This window comes from Chaetodon trifascialis, chromosome 13 (genome assembly GCF_039877785.1).
Source record: "Chaetodon trifascialis isolate fChaTrf1 chromosome 13, fChaTrf1.hap1, whole genome shotgun sequence".
Classification (NCBI taxonomy): Eukaryota; Metazoa; Chordata; class Actinopteri; order Chaetodontiformes; family Chaetodontidae; genus Chaetodon; species Chaetodon trifascialis.
In genome coordinates, this window is record NC_092068.1 from 11,458,923 (window position 1) to 11,478,501 (window position 19,579).

At 42.8% G+C, this 19,579-nt stretch overlaps 1 protein-coding gene across 6 annotated transcripts in view; it reads right to left on the reverse strand.

Annotated features, from left to right (window-relative positions):
* The window catches only part of pde10a (phosphodiesterase 10A), a 57,237-nt gene that overhangs the window by 23,203 nt on the left and 14,455 nt on the right, over positions 1-19,579 (reverse strand). For 4 of the 6 annotated variants that reach the window (XM_070977045.1, XM_070977044.1, XM_070977046.1 and 1 more), the window contains one exon: positions 1,916-2,047. In XM_070977045.1, coding sequence (XP_070833146.1) covers positions 1,916-2,047 — 132 coding nt within the window. Of the gene's footprint in view, positions 1-1,915; positions 2,048-12,442; positions 12,868-19,579 lie in introns of those variants that run through there. The other 2 variants (XM_070977048.1, XM_070977049.1) reach the window with 2 other exon arrangements.

Genomic DNA, 19,579 nt, shown 5'->3' on the forward strand with positions numbered 1-19,579 from the left:
ATGCTTGTTTGTAAACAGCCTCTCAGAGCCAATCAAGGAGTGCTAATTCACGTACCCTCAGTTTGGTCCCGCCTACATTAGTTAACCCTTTACTGGTTGTATTTGAGAGATTTTTGACTAGAATTATAATTGTGTGAAAAAAAAAGTATCTCCCATGATTAATCGACTGATTGACTCCTTGTTGGGAGTAGCTGATGACTACAAATGCAACAGTCGTGAATGTCCTGCTAGCAGCTAATGTAGCCTGGAGCGGCTAGCCTCCAGTCGAGATGAGGAGTCAGCTACAGAGGTAAGCTCACTTCATTTATTACTCCACCCATCCAGAGTTTTTTCATTTTCTAACTTGTAGTTTTCAGCCCCAACTGGTGCTGACTCGAATGACATCACTTGAGGAAATTTATCCTCCTCTCCTGAAGACAGTCTTTCTCCACCTTCAAGGCCGGAAGGTGGCCGGTGGTCAGCATGCACCACAACAACTAACAATGAAGTTTGAAACTTGGTTGAAACATGAAATCCATCATAAAGACCATTCATGTCTGCCTTTTTTGGGATTTATGTCATGGCTGTGTGGTAATGCAGTGCAGACTTTTCAGATCAATCAGCACTTCTGAGTTTGTCTCCAGCGACATGGTTATGGGCCACCGAAGCAAGCGTCGAGTCCCTAAAAGTCGATTTTACTACCCATCTGAAATAAATGGAAACCAGTGGCTGAATAAAAGCGAGATTAAAAAAAATCTGAAATGCTACAAACATGCATCAGCAGATATGTTAATATATGCAATTTGTAATTAAAAAATGGCTCCTTAAATCATGAAATCAATTAAACTACTGAGGGACTTTAGTGTCATGAGTCGTATGATGCCTGAAAACAAAAAAATCGAAGCCGAAAATCTTTCGCCTCTCTGCTCTGCAATAAAGTTTTGTGAATCAGCGTTCAGCTTCATCTGCTCTGACTACATGAGTGAAATTAGCTATTCCTACTTGGCGCCAGCAAGAATGATTAACATGAGGGCCTCTGTTTGGTAACTGTCAACCTAAGCACACACATGCGCGCGCGCACACACACACACACGCTGTACACAGGAAATGGTTTCAAATGCAGGCTCAGACTTGTGAAATCGACGTCTCTGCATGGCAGCAACGAACACTGCTGTCTGTGGACCTCATGTAGAAAGCAGCTCCAAAATGTCACAAATCCATCCTCCGCTGGTTTCCCCCTTCACTTCAACACACCCACACCCTGAGCCAGCCCAACCCCCCACCACCACCACCATCCCTACCCCTCCCCTGGGCCCCCTTCAGTCGACTGCATGTCTCTGGAGGTCGCCTCTGACGTCAGCAGCTCGACTGGGCAGAGTGCCAGCCCTGTGGGCCCTTGATGGATGCGGTTGGTCTGAGAAACAGTCCGCTGTGTGTGGAGCGCACGGCACAGACTCAACTCGGCCCGCTCAAACACATCTAATGACCCGTAAACACCCAACAGGCCTGTTCCCTCTGCCTTTCTTCTGTCTATCACACACACTGACGATTAAAGGAGACACATGTGAAGATGAGTGATTTGTACTGCAAATGGCCAGGATAATAAATAGAAACCACAGAGGCACACTCGGCTCGGCGTTTTAGCTTTTCAGTGCAATAAAAGCAAACGCCTGACGTGGCTGCAGATATTCAGGGCAGCCTGTATTTGTGGTTGACTAGTCGGGAACTCATATGGGATTATGTGAGCAAAAAAGTACAAACATTTAACCAAAGTAAAATATTACTGAAATTACAACTCTGCGTCAATATACTGAAATCCGCTGATCCAATCATTATGTCAGTGATCCAGAGAGCTGCAGCCTGTGTTTCCATGTTTGTCCGTGTGTGTGTGTGTGTGTGTGTGTGTGTGTGTGTGTGTGTGTGTGTGTGGGTATACCTGCAGGCCTGCTGCTGGTCTTCCTCTTCAGCCATCTGTCCAACGTCTCTGCACTCACGCTCTCCAACACAAAGTCGTCCAGCATCTGCGGGTGCAGCGAGAGGTAGGCCTTCACTTTCTCATCTGTCAAGCCTGGAGAGTGCAGAAACAGGGCATCTTTTAAATCATGCGCCACACAGCTTTATTCATGACCGAGCAAAGTGAAAAAATAAAAAAATGACGCTGGGTATAAGTATGGAAGTGAGAAACACAAGATATAAGAGGATGGAAGTTACGCCATGTAACACTGTGCCAAAGGCGCGAGGTGTTCCCAACAGTCACCCAAACAAATGTACAGGCCACAAACAGCCGAAGGTCATCTCTTTCTCTGCATTGTGAGGTGAGAGCGGCAGCAGCAGGTTCCAGCATAAGCTCTCAGATAGCTGGGCTAGCTCACTTATGTTTACTGTAAAGCTGTGTCTCCAGGGATAGGAGCCCCCAACAGAGGCAGCAGGATAAAGGAGGACTTGAATGTGCTTAATAGGCAATTAGGTTCTTGAGAGCTCGCTAAGTGCTGCTGTTTACTGTCTTTGTTGTCAGGGAAAAAAGCCATTTGCCAGACCATCGTTGAGGGAAAGTTGTTTCTAATATGCCCGCTGGCGTCTGACAGACCATCATGATGCACTAGGAAACCATCATGTTTAGGTCACTCAAGTAAATGGAGTGTGTGTCTAAAACAAAGACTTGTAGCTGTCTAAATTCAGCCGTGAGACGTCATCCTATCATGAGACCTTGAACTCGCTGACATGAAATGCAATCACAAGTAATTCTTACTAGAAAAGGAAAAAAATATCTTAAGGCAGCGCTAAATTTACATTCTATGGTATGGTACACAGAAACTAAATCTTTGTCAAAGAGTAGAAAGAGGGCCGTTGAATTTAGACAACCTGTTCGTTTTTTTTTGTTTTTTTTTAATACGGCTTTCTCACGAAATGTCTGGTTATCAGCAGCATCTGTGTAGACTCCCTTCAAAAATGAATCATAGGAGGACATGCAGCTGGAAGGCATGTGTTCTGCCGACAGACACACAAACACACACAGCATGAAAATATAACTGAGGTGTGTGAAATGCTGTCTGATATCAGGTTAGACTTTCAGACAGCAGTGTGTGGAGGGTAGCACAGACTTGTCTGCTTGGTCAGATGACAAAATATAACCAGATGAGGGAGCGAGAAGAATCCACTTCAGCGGCAGGTAACTCTTGCACGTCTATAAAAAAGGGTTTAAAACCTGCATTAGAAGAATTACTTTTATCTTTAATTTGATTTAATTTTAGAATCAAAGCGCTCCTGACTCTTCAGTTACGATGGATCATCTGCTCGCTGCGTGTGTGCGTGTCTGTAGGTCGAGCAGGCTTTTGGTTGCAAGCAAATAAGGCAAATAGAGGTGGGGGTAGGTTTGGGGGGTGGAGGACGCTGCGGTCTGATGCTGTCCAGACACGAGACACAGATCTTCAGGAGCGGAACGCCTCACGAGACTCCTGGCCAGCTCTGACGCACATCGGCAGAATACGGCCTAATAAATCAGAGTAAGTTGGAGTGGGGGGTGGGGGTGGGGGGGCTGCAGGGGACAGAAAGACACACAGAGAGGAGTAAAATGGGAGCGCTGCAAAAGACCCTTGCGACTTTGTCCTATTTGAAACACAAAGAAGGCACTGTGGTTAGTGACACTACAAAAAAAATGAAAAAACAAGGACGCTGTATCAATTTATGAATACAACTTTTGTGTCGACGGGGCTCTGAAAATTATTTAGCTATCATATGTGTGCACATGAACAAAAATAGTCAAATGTCCTCTTTCCACGGGGTAAAAACATACTGCAGTGATTACAATTTTGCAATGGCTATATAGTGGCTGATAAAATGGTGTTCAGGGTTCAACCGTGAGCTTACATTTACTTACATTGACTGAAAAATTATATAGAACAGGGAGTTTCATGAAGCCTTACTGACAAAGAATTTTGTATTTCTGACTCCGAATTCAACCCTTAACCTTTGCTTTAGCTGAGATGAATGTCAAATTATGACCTTATTTGTGATTACAAACATTTTGAGAGTAGAGACCTCACTATATCTGTCAGCTAATCAGCACCAGTCCAGTGCTTGCTTAAAGGATGAGACTTGGCCTTATTCTGTATATTTGTTACTGTCAACAAGTCACACAAAAAGACCAAAACCAACAACATATTCTCTCAATATGCTGCAGTAAATAGTGCATTTGCTGGGAACTCTTTTCAGCTGCGGATTAATATACATCGAGTGCTCTGATTACTTCAGGCAGCAGGATGGTGTTTCTGGGATTGATTCAAACTAAACTACGGTCCATGTTCATCCTAATGAAGGAACACGTCACCCCCTGCCACAGTGTGGCTCACTCATGTGTTTTTACAGTGAAGACAGTGGAGCTCTATTGCACAGAGGAATCAAGTAATACAATATTCTGATGCATTAACGGAAGGCAGAGCACATGACAGGAAAGCCTTCAAGGGTCCACTTCCTCCAGAGTAAATGTAAGAGCAAAGATGTTTGAAAGTGTTAAATCAGTGTTACATGTTTTCAACCTTTCTTTCAGTGAGTGCAGGCACTTCAAAACACATGCTCGCAAAGCAGCGTCTGCATCTGCTGTAAGCTTCACAGTTCACTCAGGTGAACTCCACTGGTGGCAACTAGACACAGTAATGTACCAGTTTAGAAGAAGAAATGACTGGTTTTTGGAAAAAGTCAAAAATGTAAATATCATCAATCTCTATTAAAACGCTCTGAATGCCAGAGGAATGCCTGGTTTGAACCAATAGCCGCTATATATGGCGCATGATAGTGATTGATGGTGCTTTTTTTCTGAGCATTCCTGCTACTTTCTGTCGACCTTACAGACTCTCCCTCTGATTCCTTCTGAAATCTTTCGAGCCACGGCTCAACCTAATGTGACCGCAGTGACACTCAGAGCTGCGGGATATGCGTCAATGTCCTGGGCCTGAGACTATGACGGCTAATCAAAGGTGCAGCCAGATCTGTCCCACATGCTGTGGTCCAGAATGGTTAACCCCACTGGGAACCACATGTGCTCACTCAATCAGAGAGAGCGAGCGAGCGAGCGAGCGAGAGAGAGAGAGAGAGAGAGAGAGAGAGAGAGAGAGAGAGAGAGAGAGAGAGAGAGAGAGAGAGAGAGAGAGAGAGAGAGAGCGAGCTGTGGTGGAAGTAATGGATTGGTCACTGGTTTGACCAGAGTTTTTTCTTTTATTTTGTCAAACCTCTGTGACATTTTCCTTCCTGTTAGAGCTAACACTGCTAGTTGTTTTCAATTGTATTCTAATAAGTACAATGTCAGTAAAGTAAAAGTATTGGCTCTGCAGAAAAATGTCCCCTGTGACTGATGTATTATTATGCATGGAACTATTATATTATTAATGATGCAAAAGTAGCATTTTCCTGTTTTGTTTCGTCCAGTGTTTCCCAACTTTGGGGTCGACCCAGGAACGTGTCCAGGGGCGTTGGCGCTGGTCCCCCATGAAATCTGATTGGCCATCCCAAGTGCCATCCATTATCCTAAAATATGATTGGCTACCTGCCCAGTGAGAGGTGGCACCTGAGTTTGTAGCGACTGTTGAGTATTTTGATTGACTTTCTTTTGTATATAACTTTTAGAGGTGCAGTTTCTTCATGAGAACTATTGTTACTATTACTATTATATACTATATACTATATATACTATTACTATTTGTTTGGTGCCACTCCGCTGTGCTGTGATTGGTAGGACAATCTGGTTAATCTTTTCAATACACTCAATAAATTCATTTTTAAACATTTAATTGAAAGCAGATATGAGAAATGGTAAATAAATGGTATTCTGACGTGTGTGTGTGCCCGTGCACATCATCATACATCAGTGACCCACTTTGGCCACCCCAGTCTAAAAAGTCTAGACACGCCACAGGTCAGACCCTCAAATGGACACACGATGAATCTGGGGGGTCGTGAGATGATTAACAGAGCAGGAAGAAGAAAAAACAAAGCTTTGCTTTACAAATTTGTATTCAGAGTTTGCTTTTTTTTTTTTTCTTTGTTGTTTTTTGAGAAATTTTGGATCTGAGAGGTCTGAAGGTAAAATCTCTCTAGACATCTAAATTGTGAGAAGGGGCCCCCACAAGAAGCTACTTCTGGTGAGGGGCCACAAACCAAAAAGGTTGGGAGTAAAGGTACAAAACAAAATAGAAAGACTCAAGTACAAGTACCTTAAAATTGCACTTAAATACAGTACTGATGTAAATGGGCATAGTTACTTGCCAACTCTGTGCTTCCATGAGTTTGAGTGAAACATTCATTCAAACTAACGTTTAGGCAGGAAGCAGTTTGGTGTGCAGCCTGTTTGTGAGTAGCTGAAGCCCAGTTGGCAGAGATTTGGGTGTCTGACTCACACTTGGGCTTCCTGTGTAAAAACTGAGGCCTGAGTTCATGCAGTGAGGTATTGTTGCATAACACTTATCTTGACTACAGCACACCACACCCTGGGACTGGGAAGGGAAGGCCAAACCAGTCGCAGTCTGTCTGGGTCTCACATCCAGCATTCAGTACGAACACGCTCCTGTTTGACGGGGAATGTCTTTACAGCATGGGCTGGGGAGCAATACCTGCATGTGTCAGCACCAGTTTGTGCTGCTAGTTTGGAATTTCAGGCATCAAAACATCCTGAAAATGCTTCAAAATAGTAAAGTCTTCATTGTTACAATTCAGGTTTATGAGCATTTTTATTAAGGAAATCAATTAGGCATGGCCTGATTTTATATGGAAAAGTAAATGGGTTGTAGAGATGCTGCAAACTAAGTAATTCACTCCATCATGTAATAAAATGTGCTTTCAATTAATATTTTTCATGCTTTGTATTAGTATAGCAACTTTAAAGTATTGAAACAAGTATCAGCATTGAAACTGCGTCATTTGCGATAAGATATCGTATATATGAGTCAAGTAAAGTCATAATATGACTTTTGCAGGTTCACATTTATCAATGGCACACATGAGGGAAGGCCCCAGAGTATTTCTGACGTTACATCTCCTTCAGAGATTAGGAAAAAAAAAAAACCCTGTGAAGCAAGGTCTCATTTCTCTCTCTGTACCCACACGTCTGTTCTTATTTTACCATGTACATTTGGTTTGATCCAAGCCTGCACAACCTCTCTGTCACTGTTTTGATGCAACACCACGCTTAATGTCGTCACTTCAGTCTTCATCTGAGAGCTGAGGAACAGAGATGGATGCCTTCAACTGCCCTCAAACTTCCTGTTTTATTTCTTTTTAACCTGAAGGATTCTGTTCAGTGTCTGTGATGAGGGGAAACTCACATACAACAAAGCGCAGTCCCCAGCAGGCATCTCACTATAATTTAGGTGAAATTACATTATGACATTATTGCATCCTGATCCTATTGTACAGGTGTGCAGTGTTTGGTGTGGTTACAGGTGCACGCTTCAGAGCACACCCATCCATCAGTGATGCCTGGTGTTCAGTTGCTCTTTAAATAATTTTGGTATTGGACGATCAAAACTGTTGTCCACTGTAATCCCTGGAGGCCAAAATGAAAATTTATATGCAATTTGCAATATTTTTGTATCATTTTTTTCATTGCTGCGGTGGTGTTTAAAACATCTCTTTCGGCTGGAAAAGAATGATTGGTATGATAATCATAACATGTAATTAAACTAATTAAATCTAATAAAAGTTCTCTTTTCAGGTTTTAGTGCAGAAAAATATTTGATTTATAAATATGAACCGTTCATGAGCTGGCCGCAGAGTTGAAAATGTTCCATAATATTTTCTGCCCTGAATTGAGCCTGTCAGGTTAATTCAGGTGAGACTCTTTTCCAACAATAGACATTACACAACATGGGGGTAGGGGCTGTTAAACAAGGCTTCTCAGCTGAGAGAGAGTTGATGAGGCATTGACTCAGCTGGAGGGAAGGTGGTTACTGTAGCTGAGGGTGAGGTGTGACTTCCTTTGACCTGCGTTGTTATTTGGGTCACCAGTTTTTTATGCAAAAAAGGGCAAAAATTGATAACTCTGCAATTATGTTTTGCTTCCAAACTTTAAGTATTAGACCAAAGTGCAAGTTCTGTCCAATGATATGGGGACTGACTGATTTTTTAATTCTTGTATTGCAAGATTTCAAATTCCTGCAGGGACTGCAAAAAGGAAAGTATTGCTTTAATTGAAACGAACTCACACGTGCAGATGAAAGCACATTTTCAGATATGCTAAGAACAACAGCCAGCTCCGCCCTATCTCCATCACTCATCTCTGCTCCCCACGAAGCAGTAAGCTATCTGTGTGATAGCGCCTGAGCAGAAGTGAACGTGTGTCTCCAGCTCCTGTCAGACGCTGTCGAGTGGCAATGTCGACAGCAGAGGCCGACCCCGGCAGTGCCGATGTTTAGTGAGCAAGATGTTCCTCCTCTGCAACACATAGATGAAAAATGCACATGAGAGAAAAAGGGAAAAGACCACTTCTCTTGAAGCGCACTCCTTCTGGCCGAGAGTCAAGGGCAAGCTGCCAAGGTACTACTTTTCACTTTCCTGACATGAGGCTGAGGCAGGAAAGGGGAGGGGGGAGGGCTGCAGGGTGCGTGCGTCAGCAGGTCCGCCTGGGACTCCCTTGCCAGGAGGTGGGAAGAGCATGTGGTTCTTATCTTATCTATGAGAGGGCTGGAGCACAGCGTCCAATACTGACATTCAGCGAGCGGCAAAGAAAGAAAAAAAAGAGCCAACGCCGAAGATGAAAACGCTTTGACTCCTCTCCCACTGCTAACCTCATTTATTCACTGAGCCTGTGAACCTGGGTATGTGAGTGTCCCCTTATGCAGGTGAACACACACACACACACACACACACACACACACACACACACACACACACGCTGTATAAACCCCTCACCACATTCCACAGCAGCCAACGGTGAGGTGACTGGTGCGGCTAAATCGCTACAACCAGTCGGTGAAAAGGTATCAAATGAAGAAAACGCTGTTTCACACTGGACTTAAAAACTGCAGTCCCATCACTTCCAGTGACACGCCCCCACATGGTGAAAACAAACACTGCTGCACAAACATGCGAGCTCACACCTCACACTCGAGAGGGAGAGAGAGAGAGAGAGAGATTTCCATGGAAATGTAATTTGCATTATTTCCACTTCCATGGTCCAGGTCATTAGACGTAAAGGGTAGGGGCTATAAATGGCAAACTGAGATGTAGATAAGGCATGTCCCTTGATCCACAGCCTTATAGTCTGGTCACAGGCACGCAGTTACACTTAAACTGCAGATACAGACACATAGCGGGTCACCCTTTACCTTAAACTTGAGTTATGAACTCCAAACTTTCTCGTGCATTTCCCTCCAGCGAAAGGAAACTGAACGACAGCCAGAGGTGATAGATCACATGGCCTACGACAGCGATGATTGTGAGCGTTAACAGTAAAGCTGCAGTTGCTGCCTGGGAGTCAGCATCTCGCCGAACTGGTGGTTTGATGTATTGCTGCGTCTGCCCATACGACCCCCCCACCCCCCACCCCACCCGACTTCTCCATCCCCAGAGCCACATCAGTGATCAGGGGTCATGTTCCCTGCTCCACATCTGGACTGATGCTGAACTCTGCAGCCGCTCTGCAGAGGAGCCAGTGGGGACCCGGTAATGAGAACCACAGATCCTTGCGTCTTCTCCAGTGCCTCGCTCTTTTATGAGCCTTGACACGAGGACAAGTTGTAAAGAAATCTACATGCATGTGGCCTTTTCCCATCCCCTCAGATACCAACCCACGACAAGCTGACGAGGGGGTCAATGGACGCCTTGAGGAGAATGTCATCTGTTTCACCACTCAGTTTGTGCACTGTGCCCTGGCACTGATCCAGTCCTGCACAGATCTCGTCATAAAAAAGGGTTCAAACGGTGTAACAAGCTCATTTTCTTTGGCTTGAATTTCCTGAGAGTTTAAATAAACACCAAAGACAAATCGCAAAGAGGGACTATCTGGCATGTGCTCAGCCCAGTCTGGAATTATTTAGCCATTCAAATTGGAATCAAGCTTTAATTTTCATATTCCAATCATATCAAGCAGTATATGTTTTTACATATTCATTGACTGTGCCAAGAGAAGTCCTCGCTGTGTGAGACAGAGGGCATGCGGTAGGGCAGGAAATGTCCAGCGTGAGCACTTCCTGCCTGACAATGCAGCCTTCTTCACTGAGTTAAGCAATTCGTCGACAACCAATTGGGTTTTGAAAATGCCTGAGAGATCACATTAGGCTCACCCAGACTGTCCTCCGATTCTGACCAGAAGTATCCACAAACAATGCACGCAAACACACACGTATGCATGTTGAGTTTCCCACAACGTGAGGCTACAAACGGCTACGACATCCCAGACTGCTTAGAATTATGTGAGCAACCAGGGAGTGAACGAGCCAGCGTGCTGTCTTCACAAACTGGAGTCTGTTCCTCTGGAGAGGACTGGATTTGCTGGACAGTCCAGCAACCAGTCAGAGAGGACAAACAGTGATAGGAGGACAAACATGCCAGCAGTTGCCAGAAGAAAGAAAAACAGTTCTTTTAACCACAAAAACAAGGCCTCCACTCCTGTGTGTCAGATACATTCAAACTGATCTATCACATGTGTGATATTTGCAGAGAGCAGTCATGTAAATAGTGCAATAAAAACACGTGGAGCAGATAATCACACGTATTCAAGTTCAGAAATATATGTGTTCATGTGTCAAAAAGCCCCAGATAAGGCATAATCAAATTATTCCCTGATCTCACACCAGCCACAGGGAAACATGCAGTGAGAAGGCAAATAGTGTGTCGAGTTAATCCTGCATTTAACCCAGATTAATTGACAGCTGTAACATCCGGGATAAAAAAAAAAAAAAAAGAGAGAGCAGCATAAACGTGACCTATGATACTCACATAAGGGTCATTATTATAGCAAATTTAGCAATTATTATAGCAATTATAGCAAAACAGGAAATCCATGATGGACTTTTTCTCAGGTCAACTTATTTGTGAATGACTTGTTGATAAAAACAAGCTGAATATTCCAGCTCATCCGACAGTAGATGTTGTATATGAGGTACTTGGTGGTACTTGACTCTGACAGCTGCAGCCACCCACATCTACTGTTGTTTCGTAAATTCAAAAAGTGTGGAAGCTTTGTGAAATCTGAAATTCTTGTCCTTTTTTGGTCAGCACGAGGGCGGGATACCTACATACTTAACTGTACCTCAATAATACATTCCATGACTGCAGTTTACTGCTATGTGTGTACTTTGGCATCACTCAGTATCCCAGGCCCCAAACTGCTAACTTGTTATTACAGGGTTGCCACTAAAGGTCACTTTAGGTGCCACTGAAACAACTGGAATCACTGACATGAGTTATTCATGCAGCAGACACAGTGTGCCAGTTACGATCACAGAAATAAAAAATGACTTTAATTCCTAAAGTAGAAGCGCCCACAGCAATATCACAAAGAGATTAAAAAAAGAGAGAAAATGCCAAAACATGCAACAAAGACTGTACATTTACCACTGAGTAGCACAGACATGCAAAGGAAATAAAAGTTTATTATGGGTGAATAGAGGATAGTCACTGCAGTGACAGAAAATCTCAAACACATCCACTAAATTTTCTGTATTTTTTTCTTTATGCTGGCACCAATTTAGAATAATAACTTATTTAAATATAATATGTATATAATTATTTTTTCAGTAAAAATGTTTAATTGTGGATTGTACCTGCCTCTGACATTTAAAATCATATTGTGCTGAAAAACAAACAAACAAACAAAAAAGCTGAGAGCAAAGCCATAATGAAATTTAATAGGAAACATATCACAGATATGGAATATGAATGAATATTGTGAGCGTTATATGAATATTTGAATCTATTGGAATATTGGAATAAATGCGAAAAATAATGAATATGATTGTAATAATATCCTCATTTCTCTTGGAATAATAACCGTGAGCTCACACGTCTACCCGAATATTTCTTAAGATTTCTTTTCCGAAAAAAGAGAATTTACACTCTCTATCCTCACTTCGGCGCTTCGCTCCCTGATGCCATGTCTCACTGCACCACTGCTGACTGTCCCCTCCATGACAGATCGGACCGACTCATGTCCGAGATGGGATTCTTAAAGCCGATCTATGCTTTATAAAAAATAAAAAAAAAGACCGGAGAGACACACGCGACATTTTCCTAATCGCAATCCGGCGCGGTCCCCCTCCAATCAAGTCCCCACCCATCCAGATCAGCTATCAATCTGTCATTCATAAAGTTGGGGAGACACATGGGCAAATAACGAACGCCTGCAGGACCAGAATCTGTCCATGTTTCGCGATGTCCTGCCCTGCTACTGAAAATCAAAGCCTTTTTAATTTTGCGTAAAGTGAAGCGATGATTTTTGTTTTATTATATTACAGTCTTATTCAAAAATACCTACTTGCACCCAGGAAACAGTCCGTTAACCTTCTGAAACAGCTTGTTGAAGACGGACCATCTTCCATTTCGGATTGTGAGCGCAAAAGGAGAGAGGAGCCACGGAGAAAAGTGCGCCTCTGCAGCTGCAACTTGGTGCGTCTGGGAAAAAACAAAACTATTCCAGTACGCGTTGAGGTGATGGTGTCCTCAGTGCTTCAGGCTGTGCACGGTTTAGGAAGGGCAAGAAGAGCAGTGTGCTGCCCCCCCACCCCCGCCCCTCCACCAGCGCTATGACCCAGCACCGCTGGCCGAGGTGTAGCTACAGTCGGCCCGCCTCCTCGGCGTGGTGGCTCCGTTGTGGATGTGCAGCAGCAGACTGGTGGAGCACAGACGACGACGCATAGACACAGAGAAATGGGAGTAAACACACACGCGCGCGCGCACACACACATACACGGGGAGAGAGGGAAAGACAGGAGCGCGCCAGTGTCATATTAGCCACAACCATCAAGCGCGACTTCCTTTGTAATTTTCAAAATAAAAACCAAAAGGCCGCACGCGGTATGTGGTGATTATCAAATGAACGCAGTGCTATAAAATACAGTACAGTACAGTAGTACATTAAACAATATTTGTCAGTCAATTTTCTTTTAAACAGACATACAGCCTTGATGCCTATGGCACACATTACATGTGACATATTCCTGTAAATATTCACAAAGACACCAAACACCATGACAGAGCACTTAAAATGTGTAATCTTCTCACAAATCAACATATTATCAAAATCTCCAAAGATTACACTCATTCAATCATTTCTTTTCCCACCAAGTTATTTTAATTTGAAGAGTTAATCTTCTGTATTTCCGGTGTTTTTGCGCATTTGACGCGTCTGAGAAGCGCGCTCTTGATGCTGCTGAGCTGCTGTTCCTGTTCCTGAATTTGGCTGCGTAAAAGGGGCCGAGCCACATGCCCGGCACTCTCCAGAGACACGCTGCTGTTTCCTGATCCACGACTGAGTGGTCAAGGAGGAGAGCCTCCACGTTCGCAGCAGGACGGAACAAAGCAATGGAGCGTCAGCTGTCGCACGCAGTGACTGAAAAGGCGCAGCACAGATCCCGGGTTTAAGCGTCTTTGCTGTTTTACCGTCGTGCCCTTTAGCAAGGCACTGTGCGGGCTTTCCTTCCTGCTTCAGGTGCCAGAGCCGACCATGACCTCTGACCTTCTGAGCAGAGAAAGATCAAAAACAGGGATCAGTCTGCAGAGTTAGGTCGAGTGTTTGTTGGTTTCTTTGTAGATAAAAGAGCTTGGTCTGTACCAGCTATATATGGAAAGTGTCCTGAGACAACTTCTGTTGTGATTTGGTGCTATACAAATAAATTGAATTGAATTGAATTGAATTGAATTGAATTGAATTGAATTGAATTGAATTGAATTGAGTGTGAGCAAAGCCTTTTATGAATGGCTCCTGTCCAGCAGGCACCTTCATTCAGATTAGACTGAACAAGAGAACCATTAATGAATTCAAGCACAATCTATCAGGTTAAAATAAATGTCAACCATTTGAACACACCCTTTCCTTATTGTGCAGCATAAGAGAAGCTTATATAATGTACAGAAAACACTTAACAATGTGTGTGCATGCGAGCAAGCAAGCAAGCAAGCAGGCTAAACAACAGCCTTAACACTGACCATACCAAGGTCTAATTCATGTCTTATCTAATGGAGATTTTACATGAGGTTCTTTTGTCTGAAGTAAATAAGATTCCTACCTTTTTCTGGATCACTGTTTCTGCTACTTAAGCTCCTGACTACAAATATCTGCAGACTTGCATGTACTACAGCAATGTATTGAAGTGATTTATTTCACCAGGCTAACTCAGTTGTACATTTGCATAAATTATAATTGTAAATATCGCTTTGAATTGGCACCATAAAATACATCAGCGTAGTCCATTCCTTTAGCAAAGGCCGAACTCTACAAACAACGGCAAAGACTGCACATCTGCAGTGCAAGTGAAATATTTAGGCACACTCAACTGAATCGTGGAGTTATAATCCTATCATAATAATATCCAGTCCCATAGTGATAATAATAAATGTAATCTAATTAACCTCAAATTCAGGTCAACCAGATGAATATTTTACATTCTGCTCTAACTGGAGGAAAAACAATGGAAGCTGAACACACAGATGCACAGTAACAAGAACGCTGAACAATCATTTGGCTTCTACAGGGTTAGAATTAGAAACTGGCACAATTAAGATGTTGAACCACAGAATTACCACAATGCTAGATTTTCTCTTCTTCATTTTATTAGTGTTAGTCAGAGGACTTCCTGTATCAGTTTGAGCATTCTCTGACGTCTTTAAGGCCACATTTAGTTCCTGTTAACTGTACAATTTCTGCCTTAAAGCTCGCCAAGGAATGTATCACCACTTATGTTTATATTTCCACTAATAATATCCATGTAGAGAGGAGACACATAATTCATTTACAAGACACTGTAGAGCAAAACAGTCGGGACGTGTGACTCATTTGTGCCATAAATTGCAAAACTACACATAATATGGAGCACAAATAAAGACCTTTGTTCAGATTAAATGCACAAAATGTCAACAGGTATCAACATGCATGTAAATTATTCCTGTTTAAATAGCTAATCTGCTCTTTCTGTGTGAATAATTTAAGTGAGGATCTCACATCAAGTAACAAATTAAGTGAGGCCCCTATCGCTACAACCTTTGTAGATGTGTGCTTGTGTTATCGGTGCACGGTGGACTTAAACAGCTCTGAGTCGGCAACATGATACAGCATAAAGTGTGCCAGACTCCCTCACGGCTGCAGCACTACATACTGATCGTATCGAGAGAGCGAGAGAGGTGTGGGAGCTGTGGCGGGTTACGTCAGCATGTGCGCTATCAATCACTGGCATTCCTTCACTCTCGAGCAGCTGGCCCATTCAGAGGTCATGTATAACATAATGGATTCTCTCTGACACACTCTGTCGCTTTTCCTTCCATTTTAGGCCGATGAGAAAAGCCCTTAAAAGAGGAAACAACTTGCATTTTACACCAGTTTATATCACACTTGAGCATGCATACATGTGAAATAAAGCAATTAACATGCAAAATATTGTCAGCCTTTATTTGAGTATAGACGCACATCCTACCTACTTTACCACTTTGATATGGAAAATTCACATAAAACTCATTTTTCCATGGCTTTAATCCTATATGAACATTAATGCTATTTTATTTTGAATTATGACACTTGTAAGATAAATAAAGGAGCTTGTAAAGTTGCCGTCAAATGTAACACCAATGAGAAGAAGCTCTGGCTTGATGAAGCTCAGAGAGCTCTGTCAGCTCCTTCAGGGCTCACCTCCGTGCATCCACCCTGCACTCCAAGTGGCTTATGCATGGAAATTTAGATATAAAACAAATGCTTTAAATCGTTCCCTGCAAAGTTCATGACTGGAAGTTTATGAGCTTATGTGAGACGGTTATGGATGAAGAACTTCTGGGGAAATGCGGCAGATCACAAGGGATGCCACAACTCTGTCTGTGACCCATCAGTGAACCCTACTGATCTGCAGCTCTGCGAAGCAGCGGAGCAACCGTTTTTTAGATGTTTGAATAATTATTACATAACAGGAAGTAACTGACCAGCTTGACTATGTTTAGATTAGTCCACTTGGTAAGAAATATACCTAAGGCACTGACAAATTCTCAGAGAAAAAGAGATGAATTGTACTGATGTACTGCAACGGTTTTATCTACACAGAAAGCTGTAGTTGTTGCCCTTACGCACAATTAAACACATTAATGTGAGACACAGGAGTCTTATGTTTGGAAAAGATACCAAAGCAGCAGAACGATTCCAGCAAAACTTGAGCTGTCAGATGTTTCCTGTACTATTTTAAGTGCACAAAGCAAGCTGCACTTTGTTAGGGACACATTGTTGCTGGGGAGCCGCCTGGCATCTCTGGTGGGCAAGTGAAGGAGGCATCGCTACTCTGACCCTGACATTTTAAGATTTTGATGAACACATTTCCAACTACTTTTAATTCCAAATCATTGTAATATTCTAACCTCAATAGAAGATGAAGCATTAAGGTACTTTATTTCAGCTAAAGTAATTTTACAATGTAATAATAACTTATACAACTAAAAGTCCTGCATAGTTACCTCAGTGCAAGTTCGTAAGTGTTATTATCCAATGGTACATAAAGTATCCAAAGCTTTATTATGCCTTATAAATTCATGCGCAAGCAGCCTTCCACTGTTCAGATTGCTGGTTAATTCCAACCAATAGTCCAACTCCCAAAATTATTCAGTTAAAGAGAAGGAGAAGCAGCTTCATTCTCATGTTTTAGAAGCTCGGGTGGTTTCTACTCATATTTCATAAGACCATCATACGTAAAGTGACTCTAGCTGTCCAATAATTGAAGTGAAAAGTACTGTCTGTCTTGTTGAAATGTCATTGAGTAAAAGAACAATGTGCAATTGGAAATACTCAAGCAAACTATCTCAAAGTATTAGTTAAGCGTAGTACTTGAGTAAATGTTTTGTGTGACATTCCACCGCTGGTCCTGGGTGACTGTGCTGAGGAATATGGCTTTACAGTGAAGGATAGATCATCGGCAGTCATGCAGGTCAGCAGATGGATTTTGTGGCTAAATCTGTATCACAGTATCTTTTTATTTATTTTGGGCACAGTTGAAATAAATGAACCAAACACCACAGACCCAGGAAAACCTCAAAATGTCCGCCAGGGCTCTCTCCGGCTTGATCTGTATCAATTTGGACAGGCAGTGCGCACTCTTTTCTCTGTCAACATTACCCTGCCACCAAATCCCATATCCATCTGTGAAAGGATAGCATGTGTGTTACAAGGAAATTTATGGAAATCAAAAAGGTGATGATGAAAGAAGCTGAAATCTCATCTGTCTTAATAATGGGAGGTGTGTGTGTGTGTCACATGCAGCAGGTTCCTATGGCTGTTGGTGAAAGAGCAGCTTTAGTATAGTCCGCTGGGGGATCAACAGCTGACTGAAGAGTGAAGTGGTCGGCAGCCATGCTTAACTGTTCTTGCCCTCTCGGCTGTTTTTAGCAAACATCCTCCTGATGACTACGGCCTCTGTCTCCCAACATAAGAGCTGCACATCTTCAGACGTGTGTGTGCTTGTTCACACACGGAGCCTCACCCCCTACCCCCACATTACAGACCTCATCCACTTAAGCACATTTCTGATTCAAGGCACTGTACGAGCTTTTTGCACGCTGCACACACACACACACACACACACACACACACACACACACACACACACCCCAGATGTAAGTGAAACATTTACAGATCACATGTAAGCACACGCAAACATGAACACGTATACACACCGGAGCATACTTGCATCCACGTAGGCACACACACACACACACATACACACACACATCACATGCGGCAGACACACACCACAGAGACTTCCAGTCCCCTCCCCCCAACTGAATAGTCTGTTCTGACAATCCACAGGACAGCCGGAGCATTGACGTCAGAGGCAGGCCCATGAAAATACAGGGTCCCTGGGGGGCTGAGGGAGTTATGCACATCTTCACAGCTTGGCTCGCAACTAGTTCAACAGCCAATGAGCATATTACTGCCTCTCTTTACTCTTATTTGTTGGAAAATGCAATAATAATAATAAAGAGGTTCCATTTACACAAAGCCTGGCATGCACAAATTTGCATGCGACTGCAATGCGGATCATCTGAAACGTGACGTCAATGGACGTCATTGCACTGTGATCCATCGGGACAAATGTGAGATAGGTGCATAATTTAGGTTAATGGAAATACAAATCAGAGCACATCATTAGCTGCCCTCTGTCGTCTTAATAATTGCCATGTTGAATAACTGCTGTCAGACTGTAGTATACTAGACATACCCAGAGGAAAGGTTTGTTGCTCGCTCAGACATCCTCACAGTCCCGGGAGAAAAAAATGACATCTTTGTTTACTGCTCAATGTTCTGAACCTTTTGCTTTTTTTTCATCTTCTAAGACATCAACGGGAAATCACAGGCATTAATCTCATTGTTCTCTCTCGTCCACCTCCTCTCACCTTTTCAGAGATTGTCTATAGCAAAATTATGTAACGTAGTTACCGTCTGTCGGTAACCACATATTGTATGTGTTGCTGTGGTCTTAGCTGTGTTCTTGGATCAGTCTATGTGTGTGTGTGTGTGTGTGTGTGTGTGTGTGTGTGTGTGTGTGTGTGTGTTTAGATATCACAAAAGTAAGAGGAAAAATAGGGGCTAAATATAAATTAAGTATGGTTATGTCTCGAATATACTAATCATGAATAAAAGTACAGAAAATATACTGAGGCTGTCCTTTGAAAATACTTGAACAGGTTTTAAATTGTACATTTGGATTTTTACTCCAAATGAATAACTTTGTCAGATGAGATAATCAAAAATTCAAAAATGTTGAATTACTCACTGCAGCACCAGCGATTGAAAAACCACATCTGGCCCTATGATGTTCATCAGAATGAACCAATTAAATGATATTTAAAATAATCAGCCAGTCAGTATATCAAGCATAACGTGTTGTATTCATGTGCATGAAGTGAAACGCTCATGTCTCACCTCACTTGTTCACTATTTTCATACTGCCAGTGTTTCAAAGTGTTTGTCATTAGCTTGTTAGCTTGCTGGCTAAATCAGTGATTTGCTGCTATTGATTCTCAAATTTAATGGCAATCGAAACTAAAAGGGAGAATGTAAGGTAGTGTGAATGTGGTGGTGGCAAGCCGTCTCTATGCATGACATGTCTCCTGGGATGATTCCTCACTCAGCCTGTCTGGGTGCATGTGGATTGGTGTGATGTCAGCATAGTGGCATCCATTTCTGTTGAAAGTCCACTCAAAGGGTGTTGGATTATCACAGTCTTTATTGCCAGGGGGATGTGGATGGTGCATCAATCAGGTTACCTGAACAGGCGCTGACCTGGTTGGTCCATCTTGTACAGGGCAAGTACACACAAGTCCCTTAGAAAGTGTCAAAGCGATCTGAGTGTACGATAACTGCAAATGTGTATCCAATAGATTTATCATGTGTGATGCTTTTGACTGTGATGAGAGAGGAAAAGTGGGG